Source organism: Heloderma suspectum, chromosome 11 (genome assembly GCF_057233095.1).
Source record: "Heloderma suspectum isolate Gila_16-S chromosome 11, 16-S_ref, whole genome shotgun sequence".
NCBI classification, from domain to species: domain Eukaryota; kingdom Metazoa; phylum Chordata; class Lepidosauria; order Squamata; family Helodermatidae; genus Heloderma; species Heloderma suspectum.
Genome location: NC_139468.1, coordinates 38,816,078 through 38,832,345, shown reverse-complemented (window position 1 = coordinate 38,832,345; position 16,268 = coordinate 38,816,078). Strand labels below are relative to the sequence as shown.

Below are 16,268 nucleotides of genomic sequence, written 5' to 3'. Positions count from 1 at the left end.
CAGAATCCTTGCTGGCCAGCTCCGCTCCATGGCGATTCCAGCGATAGCCCTCAGCTACATGCTACACAATTAGCGTAACATACACTTTGGCTCCTCTAATTATTATTTCTAAATTTGCCTATAAATTAGGATGTGCACATTTTATGCAAAACCTTTCCCTCTTTTGTCCTCTTTCTTGGAGGCGATGTTAAGCAGTTGGAAGTCAGAATCCGTTGCAGATCTACTGCAAATCATCCTGCGATCTATCAATAGGTACTGATCTGGCTTGTGTGCACTCCTACAACCAGCCATCTTTGGTCTCTCACACTAAAGTAATGAAGGGCCTCATTGGGACCCCTAAGAAAGGGCCCAGAACTCCCCCTCTCTAATTCTGTTTCTTTTGCAGTTATTATGGCCTTATTGTCTGGTTTCCTGACATGATTCGCTATTACCAAGAGGAAGAGTACAAGTCTCGTGTGAAAGTCTTTGACGAGAAAGTCGTGAAGGATGTCACCTTCAACTTCACCCTGGAAAATCAGATCCACAGGAATGGGATGTATTACAATGACAAGTGAGTGCTCCTTGAGAACAACTCCATGTGTCCATTTGCATGAGGAACATCACGTGGGAGCTGCTGTCTTCCAGTAGGGTGCAAGAGAGTGTTTTGCCAATTGTTTTGTCAATAGGCAATGGTTCTTTTTGGATATTCAGAGGCAATGAACACACCAATGGGTGAAGGAAAGTGGTTCCTTTAGCTAAAATAGGTGAATAACACAAGAAATGGCAAGACAAGATGAATATGCTTACACCCCTCCAGCTATGCTTCCAGCAGGGAGTGAGCGTACCCTGAGAATTGGCCTGGCTGCTATGCAGCATTTTCGCGATTAGTCTGTGTCGAGACTCTGCGCTGGAAGCGTCCCAGGGAATCATACGCTCTCCCCCTGATCCCTCCCATTCTGGACATGGTCTCATGACTTCATACATTCTGCAGCTGGGGCGGGTGGGACAACACAGTGGCCCTGATAATGGGTGGGCTGCCAGCCCAGAAGATAACATTCTTCTCAGCTCTTCTAAGCAACAAGTGCCTGATTGTGAGATTCTGACAGAAGTTAATCTGCATTCTGTTGAGCAGAGCTTTAAGTGGTTCTCTGGGAACTAATATAGCTACCCACCACCATCACCATCAGCTCAACAAACAGGCACCATGGCACTCTAGACATGGGCAGGAGAACTGGCACACCACTGACTCCTTGATATACAATGGTCTTCCACATTTCCACTACAGAGACCCAGTGTGATGTAGTGATTAGGGTGTTGGACTGGGGCTTGGGAGATCCAGGTTCTGGTCCCACTCGGCCATGAAGCTCACTGGATGACTTTGGGCCAGACACAGCTGCTCAGCCTAACCTACCTCAAATGAAATTCTTGTACATCCCTAAGGAGCCACTGTCACTGTGCTTCTTTTCACCTTTGGACATAGTGACACCTAATGGTTATGTGAGAAAGAGCATTTCATAGGCCAATTCCCACGTTACTTTTCCTGGCATGCTGTTTTAAGATGCACATTACAAGTGAAACCAATTTAATGGGGCTAGTGACGTGGGGTGGTCTATACAAAATTACATTTCTGATTTATATTTTTCTAATTCATATTTTTCTTCAACATTTCCAGCTTGAATACTTTTGAGTTTGTGGACTTGTGCAGAAAGTGAATATGGGAAGCTTAAGATCACTGCCTTACAATGAACTAAGAGTTCATATTTAAAATCCTTCTTGCTCAATGATCACAACTGAGGGAGGTGAACAAGCAGGTTGCGATGGGGTAGAGGAGCTGCAACTCCAGGGGGTTCTTGTCACTGGGCCCCTGCTGGGATGTGGGCCCTCAGTAGGTGCCTGATTATGCCTTCTCTTGACATCAACCCTGGGTCAAGTGTCGAGCCCTCCCAGCATGTTGGGAGTCAAACAAAGAAGTCGATCTCCAGGTAAATAGGCTTTATTATGTGAATCAGGATACAGACTTTGGCAACCTAACACTAACAACCCTGATAAAGCTGGCACAATATTACTTAGACTACCCAAAGATCCCTTTGAAGGATGCTCTACGGTTAGGGGAGCAGTGGCTGCAATCTGGTGCCAGTCTGCAGAACAGAACTTGAAAGGTTTTCCCAGTCCTACCCTCAGAGAGGATCTTCCCCTAGAGACCTGTTGTGACCTTGCAGAATGCCTTACTTCCCAAAGCCATGCCTCCCTGTCGACCTGACGCCTTATCCTTCCATCTGTCATGCCCCCCTCCCCCATGAATAACTGTGTTCCCACAGGGGGCAAGGGGGGGTTATGGTCAGGCTTTGGTCCAGCTGATTAGCCTGCACCTGGACAGATTCTTCCCTGTCCCGTCTCCCTGCAGCTCCGGTCCCTCCCCCACCCCTTCGCACTGCTGCTCCTCTGACTCAGTGTCCATTCCCACAGTTTCAGCCAAGATACTGGGCCCAGTCCTGACACCCTGCAGGCACTCATCCCTTGCCTTCAAAAATGGTACGCGGTCTGCAAGATTATAAGAGCATCAGCCAGTTGGCATGGTTTGCTGGTTTCTTTGCATTTTTTCCATTTTTACCCTGGAGCTGGAGAGCCCTTTGAGGCAGCTTACTGCAGCCTTCTCCAACCTGGCACCCTCCAGATGCGCTGAACTACAACACTCATTGTCCCCAGCCACCATGGCCAATGGTAGTCCAACATGTCTGGACGGTGCCAGGCTGGAGAAGGCTGGCTTACAAAAACAATCAAACAAGTATAAACAATAAGATGCTAAAAACAGCGAAAATACTGAATAACTGATAATACATGTTTCCCCCCCCCCAAAAAAATACAGTATCCTAAATGTTAGGGCAGGGGTGCGGAACCTCAGGCCCAAGGGCCTAATTGGCCTATGGGGGCTCTCCACGGGCCCACCCCCTCTGCCTCACAAGCCCCTCCCCAACCAGGGTTGTAGAAGGTGTGGGGGGCAGAATCACAGATTGGAGATAACGGCAGGGATTCCCCTGTGCTGCTGCTTCACTGCCTGCAGCAGGACTTGCCTGACTGGAAAAGCCCATGCACAGCAAAGCTGGGGCAGAGCTGGCTGAGTCCCCTTCATGTCTCCATTGTGGGAAGGAGGCTGAGTGGGCAAAGGCAGGGCTCCTCTGGCGGAGAAGTGAAGGGGACTCAGCAGTTTGGCTTCACAGCATGCGCGGGCTTTCCTGACCAGAAGAGACTGGTCCTTGGCCCATGTGCTAGGTGGGAGATTCACCCCGCACTTTGACTAGGAAAAAATTATGACAAGTGGACGTAGGCATGACCCGTGTGGCAGCAGGCCAGGCCTGGGCCATCCCAACATTTCTGGCCGGCTCAGGCAAGAATGCCCTCACTGCAGCTGCCTGCTCACTGGCCAGCTGCCACCACCTTGCACCCCTTCCCAGCTGTGTGGCTCTCGCGAGTGTTCAGCCAAGTCTTGCCCAATTTTGGCTGAGCCCTCGCAGGACCACACCACTGCAGGCCACCATGGCTACTGTAAGGGGAAGCGGCAGTGTATGACAGGAGGTTGCTCTAGAAAGCCCTGCCAGCTGCTCTCTTGCTGCAGCAAATGCCACAGCGGGAAAGTGGCTGGCAGGGCTCTCCAGAGCACTCACTAGAGGTGGTGGGGAAGCAATGGTGGGCCTTCCTGGCAGGGCCAGGGGGGAACGCAATTTGCTGCTCTTCCCACTCCACCACATGATGTGGGCACATGAACCTGTGTAATGGCAGGACTGGCCCTGAAGCCTGGCCGTTCCCCTAATGTGTGGCCATGCCCATTTGACATCATGTGGCCTGTGCGGAGATGGGTGCCCAGTCATTCCCCCCACCCAGTTTTGGTTCTGCATCCCAGTTTTATGACCTCAAAGGTTCAATGAAACACACTGCTTTCTTTACATAAGTCATTCAGGCCAACATCCCCTCCCCTCCAATGCCTGTTGACATAAGAAAGCTTTTTGTGTTGTTGTTCAGTCGTTCAGTCGTGTCCGACTCTTCGTGACCCCATGGACCACAGCACGCCAGGCCTTCCTGTCCTGCGCTGTCTCCCGGAGTGTGCTCAAGTTCATATTCATTGCATCGGTGATGCTATCTAGCCATCTCATCCTCTGCCATCCCCTTCTCCTTTTGCCTTCAGTCTTTCCCAGCATCAGGGTCTTTTCCAGAGAGTTTTCTCTTTGCATTAGGTGGCCAAAATATTTGAGCTTCAGCTTCAGTATCTGTCCTTCCAATGAGCACTCAGGGTTGATTTCCTTTAGTATGGACTGATTTGACCTCCTTGCAGTCCAGGGGACTCGTAAGAGTCTTCTCCAGCACCACAGTTCGAAAGCATTAATTCTTCGGTGCTCAGCCTTCCTTATAATCCAGCTCTCACAGCCATACATTACTACTGGGAAAACCATAGCTTTGATTAGACGGACCTTTGTCGGCAAGGTGATGTCTCTGCTTCTTACTATGCTGTCTAGGTTGTCCATAGCTTTCCTCCCAAGGAGCAAGCATCTTTTAATTTCATGGCTACAGTCACCGTCTGCGGTGATCTTGGAGCCCAAGAAAGTAAAATCTGTCACTGCTTCCATTTCTTCCCCTTCTATATGCCAGGAAGTGATGGGGCCAGATTCCATGATCTTCGTTTTTTTAATGTTGAGTTTCAAACCAGCTTTTGCACTCTCCTCTTTCACCCTCAACAAGAGGCTCTTGAGATCCTCTTCGCTTTCTGCCATTAGGGTGGTATCATCTGCATATCGGAGGTTGTTGATAATTCTCCCAGCAATCTTAATTCCGACCTCTGATTCATCCAACCCGGCATTTCTCATGATGTACTCTGCATATAAGTTAAATAAGCAGGGCGACAATATACAGCCTTGTCGTACTCCTTTCCCAATTTTGAACCAATCGGTTGTTCCATGTCTGGTTCTTACTGTTGCTTCTTGACCCTCGTACAGGTTTCTCAAGAGACAGGTAAGGTGGTCTGGTACTCCCATCTCTTTAAGAATTTGCCACAGTTTGTTGTGATCCACACAATCAAAGGCTTTAGCGTAGTCAATGAAGCACAAATAGACATTTTTCTGGAATTCTCTTGCTTTCTCCATGATGCAGCGAATGTTGGCGATTTGATCTCTAGTTCCTCTGCCTCTTCGAAACCCAGCTTGTACTTCCGGTAGTTCTCGGTTCGCATACTGCTGAAGCCTAGCTTGTAGGATTTTGAGCATCACCTTGCTGGCATGTGAAATGAGTGCAATTGTGCGGTAGTTTGAACACTCTTTGGCGTTGCCCTTCTTTGGAACTGGAATGTAAACTGACCTTTTCCAGTCTTGCGGCCATTGTTGAGTGTTCCAAATTTGTTGGCATATCGAATCCAGCACTTTAACAGCATAATCTTTTAGGATTTTAAATAGCTCAGCTGGAATACTGTCATCTCTGCTAGCTTTGTTGTTAGTAATGCTTCCTAAGGCCCACTTGACTTCACTTTCTAGGATGTCCGGCTCAAGTTCAGTGACCACACTATCATGGCTATCAGGGACATTCAGATCTTTCCTGTATAGTTCTTCTGTGTATTCTTTCCACCTCTTCTTAATCTCATCTGCTTCTGTTAGGTCCCTGCCTTCTTTGTCCTTGATCATGCCCGTCTTTGCACAAAACGTTCCTTTGAGATCTCCGATTTTCTTGAAGAGATCTCTAGTCTTTCCCATTCTGTTGTTTTCCTCGATTTCTTTGCATTGTTCATTTAAGAAGGCCTTCTTGTCTCTCCTTGCTATTCTCTGGAACTCTGCATTCAGTTGCATATATCTTCCCCTTTCTCCCTTGCTTTTCGCTTCCCTTCCTTCCTCAGCTACTTGTAAAGCCTCATCAGACAGCCACTTGGCTTTCTTGCATTTCTTTTTCTTTGGGATGGATTTCGTTGCTGCCTCCTGAACAATGTTACAGACCTCCGTCCATAGTTCCTCAGGCACTCTGTCTATCAGGTCTAATCCCTGAAATCTATTCCTCACCTCCACTGTGTATTCATAAGGGATATGAGTTAGGCCATACCTGAATGGTTTAGTGGTTTTCCCTACATTCTTCAATTTAAGCCGAAATTTTGCAACAAGAAGCTCATGATCTGAGCCACAGTCAGCTCCAGGTCTTGTTTTGACTGAGTGTATAGAGCTTCTCCATCTTTGGCTGCAAAGGACATAATCAATCTGATTTCTATATTGACCATCTGGTGATGTCCATGTGTAGAGTCGCCTCTTGTGCTGTTGGAAAAGAGTGTTTGCTATGATCAGCATGTTCTCTTGGCAAAACTCTATTAGCCTTTGTCCTGCTTCATTTTGTACACCAAGGCCATGCTTGCCTGTTATCCCGGTGATTTCTTGACTTCCTTCTTTAGCATTCCAATCCCCTATGATGAAGAGGACATCTTTTTTTGGTGTTAGTTCTAGAAGGTGTTGTAGGTCTTCATAGAACCGATCAACCTCAACTTCTTCGGTCTCAGTGGTTGGGGCATAGACTTGAATTACTGTGATGTTGAATGGTTTGCCTTGGATTCTTACTGAGATCATTCTATCATTTTTAAGATTGAGCCCTGGTACTGCTTTTCCCACCCTTTTGTTGACTATGAGTGCTACTCCATTTCTTCTAAGGGATTCTTGCCCACAATAGTAGATATGATGGTCACCTGAATTAAATTCGCCCATGCCTGTCCATTTTAGTTCGCTGATTCCCAAGATGTCGATGTTCAATCTTGCCATCTCATGTTTGACCACCTCCAGCTTACCTTGATTCATTGATCTGACATTCCAGGTTCCTAAACAAAATTGTTCTTTACAGCATCGGATTTTCTTTTCACCACCAGAAAGCTTTTTAACATTCTTTTAAAAAAAAAATGAGCTGGCTTGATTAACTTAACTTTGAGGAGGTGAGGTTCAAAACATTGGAGCCACCACCGAGAAGACCTTTGTGCTCACCCTCTCCAATCTAGCTTCTAACAGAGAAGGGACTAAGTATTTGAGTAATAAGCTTTATCATGTGAGGAATTTTTCTCCATTAAAGGGCACTCTAGTCAGATAAGAAAGTCCTGTCCACAATGTGTAATCTGCAGTAGCCGTAGGTGAGAAACAAAGTATCTATCATTTTTCCTATATCCAGTGGCCTCCATTGCCATCTTAAGGCTGCAATCCTATACTCCCTTTCCTGGGAATAAGGCCCATTGAACTCAATGGGGCTACTCCTGAGTAGACATATATAAGATTGCACTGAATGTTGAGCACTTTTCTAATAATAAGATCAGGGATATGAGGTGACTTCTAATGGATGATGGTGGTGAGTTTTTTCCCCTGTGTTTCAGGTTCATTAAAATGAAATTCAGAGAAGTTACTTTTGAGGACTCTGTGTTTGAGGAATGCTACTTTGAAGATGTGACATCTAGTGAGACCTTCTTCAAAAACTGCACCATTGTAAACACTACCTTCTACAACACAGGTAACGTGGAAGAATCTGGGTGTTTGTGTCTGCAAACTGCATCTGCATGCCTGTATGTCTGTATGGACGATTTCGTTTGGGAAAAAGTGGAAGAGGGAGAGGAGGATGTGGGGAAGTCATGATTTTGTTCTTAGCATTAAATTTTGGTCTGTTTTTGCAATACACAATAAGATGCATACCAATGGTTCCTGTTCATAGGTTTCCCAGGAGCTGTCCCTGATATTGGTATTTGGAGATATTTCGTGGATTTGTCAATGAGAGTTGCTTGGTTTTCTATTCTGCACATTTCAAGCCCATTCTCTGGTCTCCAGAAATTCAGTCTTGGGTGGGTGGGGTGTCCCAAAGGGGACACATCCTGTCTCTAGCACACATACATGTAACAGCATCATGAATGGGTGACTCTGTCTGTTTCACTTTCCCCCACATTTGCATTTTTAAAATCTCAGGTTCTTTGTCTCCCAAATATGAAGAAAGTTGTGAATATTTATTTATTTCTCAAAGTTATATACCGCTTTGCACAAAGGTATCAAAGTGATGAACATGGCATCAAAGCAACAATAAATATCACAATCAAAGGTTTGGTAAATTCTGATAAAAAATGAACTGAAATACACTTTTTGCCCATCTGTGCTGGATACATTCTATAGGAACATCTGTTCCCAGCATGTGTGACATACCTGCCTGCCATGTAGCTGTTAATAATATGAGGAGCTTCTCAGAAAAAAAGGGGTGGCAGCCCTAATTCAGCACTAATGTGGTTGAATCCACAGGGGTTCAAACCCAGACTTTTAAGAGTGGAGCACTCAAAGCCCTGGTCCTGGATGTTTCAGTTTCTCCCAGATTCATTAAAAAATAAATATATCTCAAGTTCATTTTGTCCTGAATATAGAGAACTTTGCGAATTTTGGTAAATTCCTGTTGAAACTGACCTGAACTGACCATTCTCACCCATTCCCTAAATGGCACTCACTAAGGCACCTTGTAGCCCTGAGCCTGTCATGCCACGCACTGCATCTGCTCTGCTGTGGTTCATTTCGCGCTGATGATAATATACTTGATTATGATCACATCTTTCTTGTGAACCTTTACATCAAAGGGCAAATGCACCCTTTACTCTTAAATTGGTGCAGGAGACAGGCTGTAGAGGGGAAAATGAATGTAGCTGGAGGCAACATGCAGAGAAGATGTGCAATGTGTCATAGCACTCTGATGGGGTCTCAGGCCGTGATCTTTGGTGGAAGTATATTAGGACTGAATGGAGAATGTTTAGCTCAGATATTTTGGGGGCAAAACTGGCTTACCCTTCTCGTGGGCTTGTCTCGTTTTGCAGCAAGCTCTAGATTCATTCCTGTGGGGGGCAGCAGGGGGATGGCAACCCCAGCTGGCCATGATCAGGAGAACTGTCATCACTAGGGATGGAGAGGGCACCTGATTCCATCTGGGAATCTGGCGGAACTCCCCCAGCCTGCACCCCCAAGCTGTGCTCGCTGAGCCCCTGCCCACGTTCGCCCCCCTGTTCGCCACCTGGGCAGCCTTGTCGAGCTCCATAATCGCCATCTTTTGAAAAACAGAATGGTGAGTAAGAAAACGCGCATACTTACATATGCGCATATGTGCAAATATGTTCATTCGCAAAATGCACATGTTCGCTCATATGCACATATGTGCATTTTTGCAATTGCTGCTTTGTTTTTTAAAAAATGGCAAGCATGGAGTGTGATGATGCTGCCCGGGTGAGTGCAAGTGGCTTGGCAAGTGGTGGGAAGCTTGTGCGCGGGTCCAGGTGCATGTGAGCAGGGGCCAGGGGCTGGGCTGATGCCCAGAGAACCCAGACATGGGGGTGCCCACCCATCCCTAGCCATCACTAATCCCACTGATGCCACACCCACCAGAAAGCTCCAGTCCCCCCCCCCATTAACAAAATGCCCCCCTTTTTCCACTTTGGAATGGGGTGTTAAAAATGAGAGAGGGGGCATTTTGCTTCAGGGCTGGATACAAGCATTCTAGAGTTATTCAACTGTGTGTCTTGTTGGACTTACTACTTGGAAGGGAAAGGATAAGTTTGTGAGCTACTCTGCAGGTGCATCTACACCAGGGATGGGGGAGGAATTAATTTAGTTCACCTTTTAATGCAAATGTACCTATTTTCACACTTTCAGACTACGATGAGAACTGAAACTCAGTTATCCTTTGAAGGTCACACTTCTCTGAAATTGGTGATGGAATTCTCCAATCACAGAACGTGTACAAAAATGCATATGTAAGGGAAAGTTGCATTCAAAAACGATATATTAGGAAACGTGCTTGCAAAAATGTGTATAAATTAGACAAAAATGCATACAATAATGCATGCATTAGGAGAAATGTGTTCAAAATTGTTTATGAATTTTCATGCAAACTTTATTTTTAAAGAAAAATCTCAAAAGTTTTTTTTTTAAAAAGGTACTGAACTTGAGGTTGGAAAAATGAGAAAGTGAGAGAAACTGAAATGGACAGATCCATCCATTCCTAATCTACAGTATAGCTTTAAAGTCAGAAGACATTCCTCCTCCTCAGGAATCCCTTGGATTGGAACTGTGTTCAGCCAGGGGGGCACTAAGGATCTCTGAAACAATTCTCAGCACCTCACCAAACCATGATTGCCAGGATACTTTGCAAGAAGCCATGTTTCAACTGGTGTAGTGGAGCCCAATGTAAGTTTGTCCTACTTTAGGTGCACCATTACAATGATATTCCATCCACTGTCCATTCCCCCCTCAGACCTCTACAAGCATAAATTCATTGACTGCAGAATTCTGAATTCCACCTTCAAGGAGGACAAGAAGGGGTGCCATATGGATTTTGAACAAGACAACGATTTCCTCATTTACCTTGTCAGCTTCCTGGGCAGCCTCTCCGTGTTGCCTGGCAACATTGTCTCAGCCCTGCTGATGGACAAAGTAGGAAGGATCAAGATGATTGGTGAGTGGGTGTAGATGGCATGTACATGTGGGAGTGGTCAAATGCCTCCACTGGCTTGGTGTGCTGTGTTCATGATTCAGACATGCAGAAGCAGCATCTTCTAGGCCTCCTGGGACTTCAAAATACAGGTGGGTGGTATTGTATGGTTGAATGCCCCCTGCCCAACCAAATGAGAAGAACAAAAAGGAACACAAGCTTGCACAAAAGAAATGCAAGCAGACAATAAGGGAAGCAAAAAAGGGTTTTGAGGAGCATATCACAAATAACATTAAGACCAACAATTACACACATACACACACACACACACACACGAAAGATAGATGGACTAACAACAGAGTAATTTCAAAATATATTTAGAGCTAAACCTCTCTGTCTCTGTCTGTCTGTCTGTCTCTCTCTCTCTCCCCCTCTACCTGCACATACATCAGAAGCAGGAAACTGGGTAGGGAGGCAGCTGGATTCATGGATGACAAGGGCTACTAAAGACAGGTTTAAAACTGCAGAGAAGCTGAACGAATTGTGTCTGCCCTCATTGCAGAAGATGTAAGGCAGATATTGAGGCCTGCACTGATATTTTCAGGAAGAGAGTGTGAACTGATGCAAACAATGGTGACAAGGGAGGAAGCTGTAGATCTTATTGGCAAATAAAAAGCAAACAAATCACCCGGTCCGGATGGTATCCATCCAAGAGTTTTTAAAGAATTCAAATATGAAATTGCTTATCTTCCAGTAAAAATATGCAATGTATCCCTAGGATCAGCCTCTGTACCAGAGGAATGGAAAGTAGCCAACATAACACCGCCATTAAAAAAAAAAATGGGGGGGGGGCGGATTACGGAAATTACAGGCAGGTTAGCTTAACATATGGTTCTGCGTTAATTGGTGGAAAGTGTTATTACTGATAAAATTATCAAGCATATAATAGGGCAAGTCTTGGCAAAGATGAATCAGCCTGGCTTCTCCAAATTTCAGTCCTGTCTTCCTAAATTTTAGAGTTCTTTGAGAGCATCAGCTAGCATGTGGATAGTGGTGATCTGGTATATTGTCAGGTTGGAAACTGAGCCAATAGAACCCCAGAGCAGTTCTGATTCTGAGGAGGATCAGCAATCCGTGGGAGAGGAGCCAGCTCATCCCTCACAGGCACAGCAGCTGGCAGAGATTCCTCCTGCCGGCATTCCTGAGATAGATAGTGATCCTAGCAGTGAGCAAGTGCGGGAGGGGGGCTTGCTAGACGCTCGACGCAGATGCAGGGAGCGACGAGCGATGGAGGGCGCGGAAAGGAGGCGTAGCGCCCGTTTGGCACGCAAGCAACGGCCGCCTCCCGTGGACCCAAGGGAGAGAGGGAGGATCTCTCCCTAGCCCATAAGTTCAAGGTCTTCAAGTGACTCTCCTTCAAACGGGGATCAACTGCCTACTCGGCGCATTGGCCACTCTGCTGTTCCTTGCTTAGTCACTGGTGATTAGCATCTGAAAGAGTCATTAAGTTGTAAAAGGATTAAAGCCATGAAAAGAATCCTTTCGTCTGTGTCTTGAGTTGGCTATTGGAGTCTACTGAAAGAGGCCGCTAGGGTGCTCCTGACATATATATTGTTTACTTAGACATTTTGACAAAGTCCCTCAGCAAACTTGTCCGTCATGGGATAAGAAGTTTGGTTCTCTTATGGATTGGTTTAAAGAACTGAAAGCAGGGAGGAGGGGTAAACAGGCAGTTCTTGCAGTGGAGGGATGTCAACTGTGGGGTCTCCCAAAGATCTGTATTGGGACTGGTGCTATTTTAACTTGCTAATAAATGCTTTGGGAGAGAGGTGCATAAAATTATATATGGTTTAGAGGAAGTGAAGATGGTTTTTCTCCCTCTCTCACAATCCTAGAACCTAGGGTCACCCAAGGAACCTGAACAGTGGGAGATTCAGAAAAGACAAAAGCAAGTACTTATTCTGGAAGCACATAGATAAACTGTGGAATTCACTACCAGAAGATGTAGTGATGGCTACCAACTTGGACAGCTTTAAAAGGGGATTAGACAAAATCATGGAGGATAAGGCTATCAGTGGCTACTAGTTATGATGGCTATATGCTACGTCCAGTATCAGAGGCAGTATGCATATGTACACCAGTTGCTGGGGAACATGGGTGGGAGGGTGCTGTTGCACTCATGTCCTACGTGTGGGCTTCCCACAGGCAGCTGGCTGGCCACTGTGTGAACAGAATGCTGGACTAGATGGCCTTTGGTCTGATAGAGCAGAGCTCTTAACCCCCCCCCCCCACAAAAAACTCCTTGCATGAGGCAAAGAAGAGTTTTAAGGAGAAGGCTGAACTAGAAACCCTTCCTGCTGTCCTGGTAGTCTTCCATGAACAAGGAGTTTTCATTCACAGACGAGGATTCAAACACTCTCCACGCTCTGAAGTGGTCCAGTCCGGAAAGAAGTATACCAAGAGTCAGCTCTGCACATTTGAGTGAGCTCCAAGTCTTGTGTTTCCCCCATCGTTCCTGCTCTCTCTTGCAGGGGGTTCCATGCTGATCTCCGCGGTGTGCTGCTTCTTCCTGTTCTTTGGCAACAGTGAGTCGGCGATGATCGGCTGGCAATGCCTCTTTTGTGGCACCAGCATTGCTGCCTGGAATGCCCTGGATGTGATCACTGTGGAGCTCTACCCAACCCATAAAAGGTGACTCTTCCCACCAACTTCTTTTAGGGGTGAGGGAGGAGTGGAGAATCACGTTTGGTTCCAGTGGCTGACAGTATGGCATGTGCAGAGTAATGAAACTTGGAAGTGTGTACTACGTGTGTACTAATAAACTTGGAAGTGTGTACTAAGCACAAGATTTGACTCGGATCCAATTTGGCTCTTCCGAAAATGGCTCAATGCTGCTCAGACCAATTCTGCTTTGAACTGAGATTTCAACTGAGCTGAGATTTGGAAATCAAAGGCTTTGTGCCTCCCATTGCCTATCATGGAAAATAAAATAATGAAAATGGCTTAAACATTCCAAATGGGTGATATTTGCAGGCAAAATAGCCCCTTATGAGGGGATTATGCCTAGCAAATCTCAGAAAGATAGGTGCAGCATTTTGCGTGGTATGCACCTTTATATTTTGATTATTTTTAAGGTAACTGCCCTAAAAATAATAATTTCTTTCTAATTAATTTAATTTATAAAACTTTTAAATTTTTTGGCAGAATTGAGAATTGGATGAAATTTGCAGGGACAGTTGCCTGTTCTGAGGGAACAACCTTGCCAAGTTTCAGAAGAATAGGTTCCAGGATTTTTGTGCAACAGCAGCTTTTACATTTCGAACGTATTTATTTATTTATTTCATTTTTATACCGCTCAATAGCCAAAGCCCTCTGGTTCACAAAATTAAAACCACAAAAATACAACAGAAAATACAATATAAGATATAATAGATTAAAACCACAGAATAAAAATACAACCAGAGAATATATAAGAAAGGATGCCCATAACTTTCCTGTGTTCCCTGTAAACTGTTCTTCTGGTCCTAAGGGGCCCAATTCAGCTCAGGTAGGGATGTATGAATCCCACTCACCAATCCGTTCCAGGGCATCAGAGGTGGCGGGGAGGCACTCCATCCCTCCCCCCGGAATCCTCCCTGGCCGGCTCTGCTCCGTGGCAGCTCTGCCGAGCCGCCGGCTGGGGCCAGCCACAGACGGAATTCCAGCTGCGGCAAGGCTGCTGCAGCTGCAAATAGCAGCCGCTATGCCAGCCGCCACTTGTGTGGCTGTCAAGCTGTGATAGGTTACGTAAGTATTTACGTAGCCTATCACGGCAAAGATAGGGTTGGCGGAGAATTTCTCCCCGAAACTTCGGGGGGCCGAGTGCCAACGTGTTTTGATTACGTAGACTACGGCGAAAATAAGGGCAACGCTATTTGCGTTGCCCTTATTTTCGCCGTAGTCTACGTAAAGATTTACGTAGACTACAGCGACCAATTAAGGAACGCGAATGGCGGCTCCCTATGGGGGCCGCCATTAGCCGTACGCGCTTTTTTTTTTTTTTTTAAGTCACCCGTGATAGGCTACATGACAATTTACGTAGCCTATCACGGCTGACTTTGCAGATCTAGCCGTGATAGGCTACGTTAATCGTCACGTAGCCTATCACAGGGGCGTTTTTTTTTTTTTAAACTTTTTATCTCGCGGCCAGGTGAGGCGAGGCGCCTCCTCCCCGGCCTGAATTTCGGCCAGGCGAGGCGGGAAGCCTCCCCCCCGGCCTGAATTTCGGCCGGGTGAGGCGGGAAGCCTCCCCCCCCGGCCTGAACTTCGGGGGGAGAGCAGCGAAGCGCCTCCCCCCCACCGCGAAAAGCTGCGAGACCAGGTAAGTGGCTTTCGTGCACTCCTAGGCAAAGAGCAGAGGTGCAAATGGCATAGCAGCCGTCATTTGTGCCCCTGCTCTTTGCCGTGATAGGCTACGTAACTATTTATGTAGCCTATCATAGCAAAAGAAAGCCACGCAAACGGCGGCTGCTATGATGACGGCCGCCATTTGAGGCCGCAGCAACCTGGAAGTGGCCAGGAGACCAGCCAGAGCCGCTGCCGCCGCTGCCACCACTGCATCCACTGCCAAGTAAGCTCCGTCCCAGGGGGATTCCGCGGGGTGGCGGGGGGGGGAGGCCGTTCCGCCACAGATTCCGGCCCCTCCGGAATGGTTGTATTTTTACTCCTCTAAACCATATTCTCACTGGAGTCCGTGGCGGAATTCTCTGACATCCCTAAGCTCAGGCTTCAGCCAAACCCAGTGCACCTCCCTGCTGAAAATGTGCTGAAATCTGGGGGTGCTGGGCATTTGGACGCATAACTTCCCTGATGTTCTCTGAACTCCTCTTCCTTCTCCACAGGGCCACGGCCTTTGGCATACTCAATGGGATCTGCAAATTTGGGGCCATCTTGGGGAACTCTATCTTTGCCTCCTTCGTTGGGATAACCAAAGTGATCCCCATCCTTCTGGCGTCCTCAGCTCTGGTCGGGGGAGGCCTCCTTGCCCTGCGGCTGCCAGAGACCCGAGACCAAGTCCTGATGTGAGCTGCTAGAGGAAGAAATGCAACGTCAATGAACAGCAAAGGGCCTATGTTTAGCAGGAAAGCAAAAAAGTCCACCAACATTTCTCTGCCGATATGTCAGATTCTGGGGGAGGGAGGGGAAGAGGCGCCTCACCGAGATCATCTTAAAACTATAGTTCTAGGAACTTTGTGCAGGGGCGGTGGAGCCCTTGGGCCAGGCTCTACACATCTGCGCCTGAGCTTTGCTCATCGCTTCAAGGCTATCGCTTTGGGGAGCCGGGCATAGCCCCATCTTCCTGCTGAATGTGTGTGAGTATTTTGGACACAGCGACAGAAGCAGCAGTATTGTGATCATGCATGTATCCGTAGGGATGTGCATTGTAGGGAGTGGAGAAGGGACCCTCTTGGAGCTCAGTTGAATGGCTTGATGTCTACCTTTCTATAGCTTTCTAGGCAAGCATCAACAAGGAAATAAATTAAATAAAACCTCCAAGCTTCTTCGCCAATGGCAGCAGGACCTTGAGAAAGTGCACAAACCAACTGTGTGTTCAGGGGTATGGCGTTTGGAAAGCCATTAGCTATTGGTGAAACATTGCGGGGGGGGGGATATATTTTGGGGACCTAAGCTGAAGCTCCCACCACAGCCTCTCTATTTTCACAGGGAAAGGGGCTAAGCCTGTTCTCTGGATCAGCCTCTGCAGTTGTCTAAAACAATAATGTTATTTTATCCCTCTCTCTCTCTCTCTCTCTCTCTCTCTCACACACACACACACACACACCCATAGAACTGTAGATTTGGAGGGTTTT

The 16,268-nt window shown here is 46.8% G+C and overlaps 1 protein-coding gene across 1 annotated transcript in view; it reads left to right on the top strand.

Moving 5' to 3' along the window:
- Positions 1-15,952, top strand: part of SV2B (synaptic vesicle glycoprotein 2B) — a 47,916-nt gene extending 31,964 nt beyond the window's left edge. Inside the window, exons 8-12 of the mRNA XM_084816451.1 lie at positions 386-550; positions 7,349-7,482; positions 10,243-10,443; positions 12,951-13,110; positions 15,300-15,952. Coding sequence (XP_084672577.1) covers positions 386-550; positions 7,349-7,482; positions 10,243-10,443; positions 12,951-13,110; positions 15,300-15,483 — 844 coding nt within the window. The 3' untranslated portion in view covers positions 15,484-15,952. The remainder of the gene's footprint in view (positions 1-385; positions 551-7,348; positions 7,483-10,242; positions 10,444-12,950; positions 13,111-15,299) is intronic.
- The last annotated feature ends 316 nt before the right edge of the window (positions 15,953-16,268 follow it).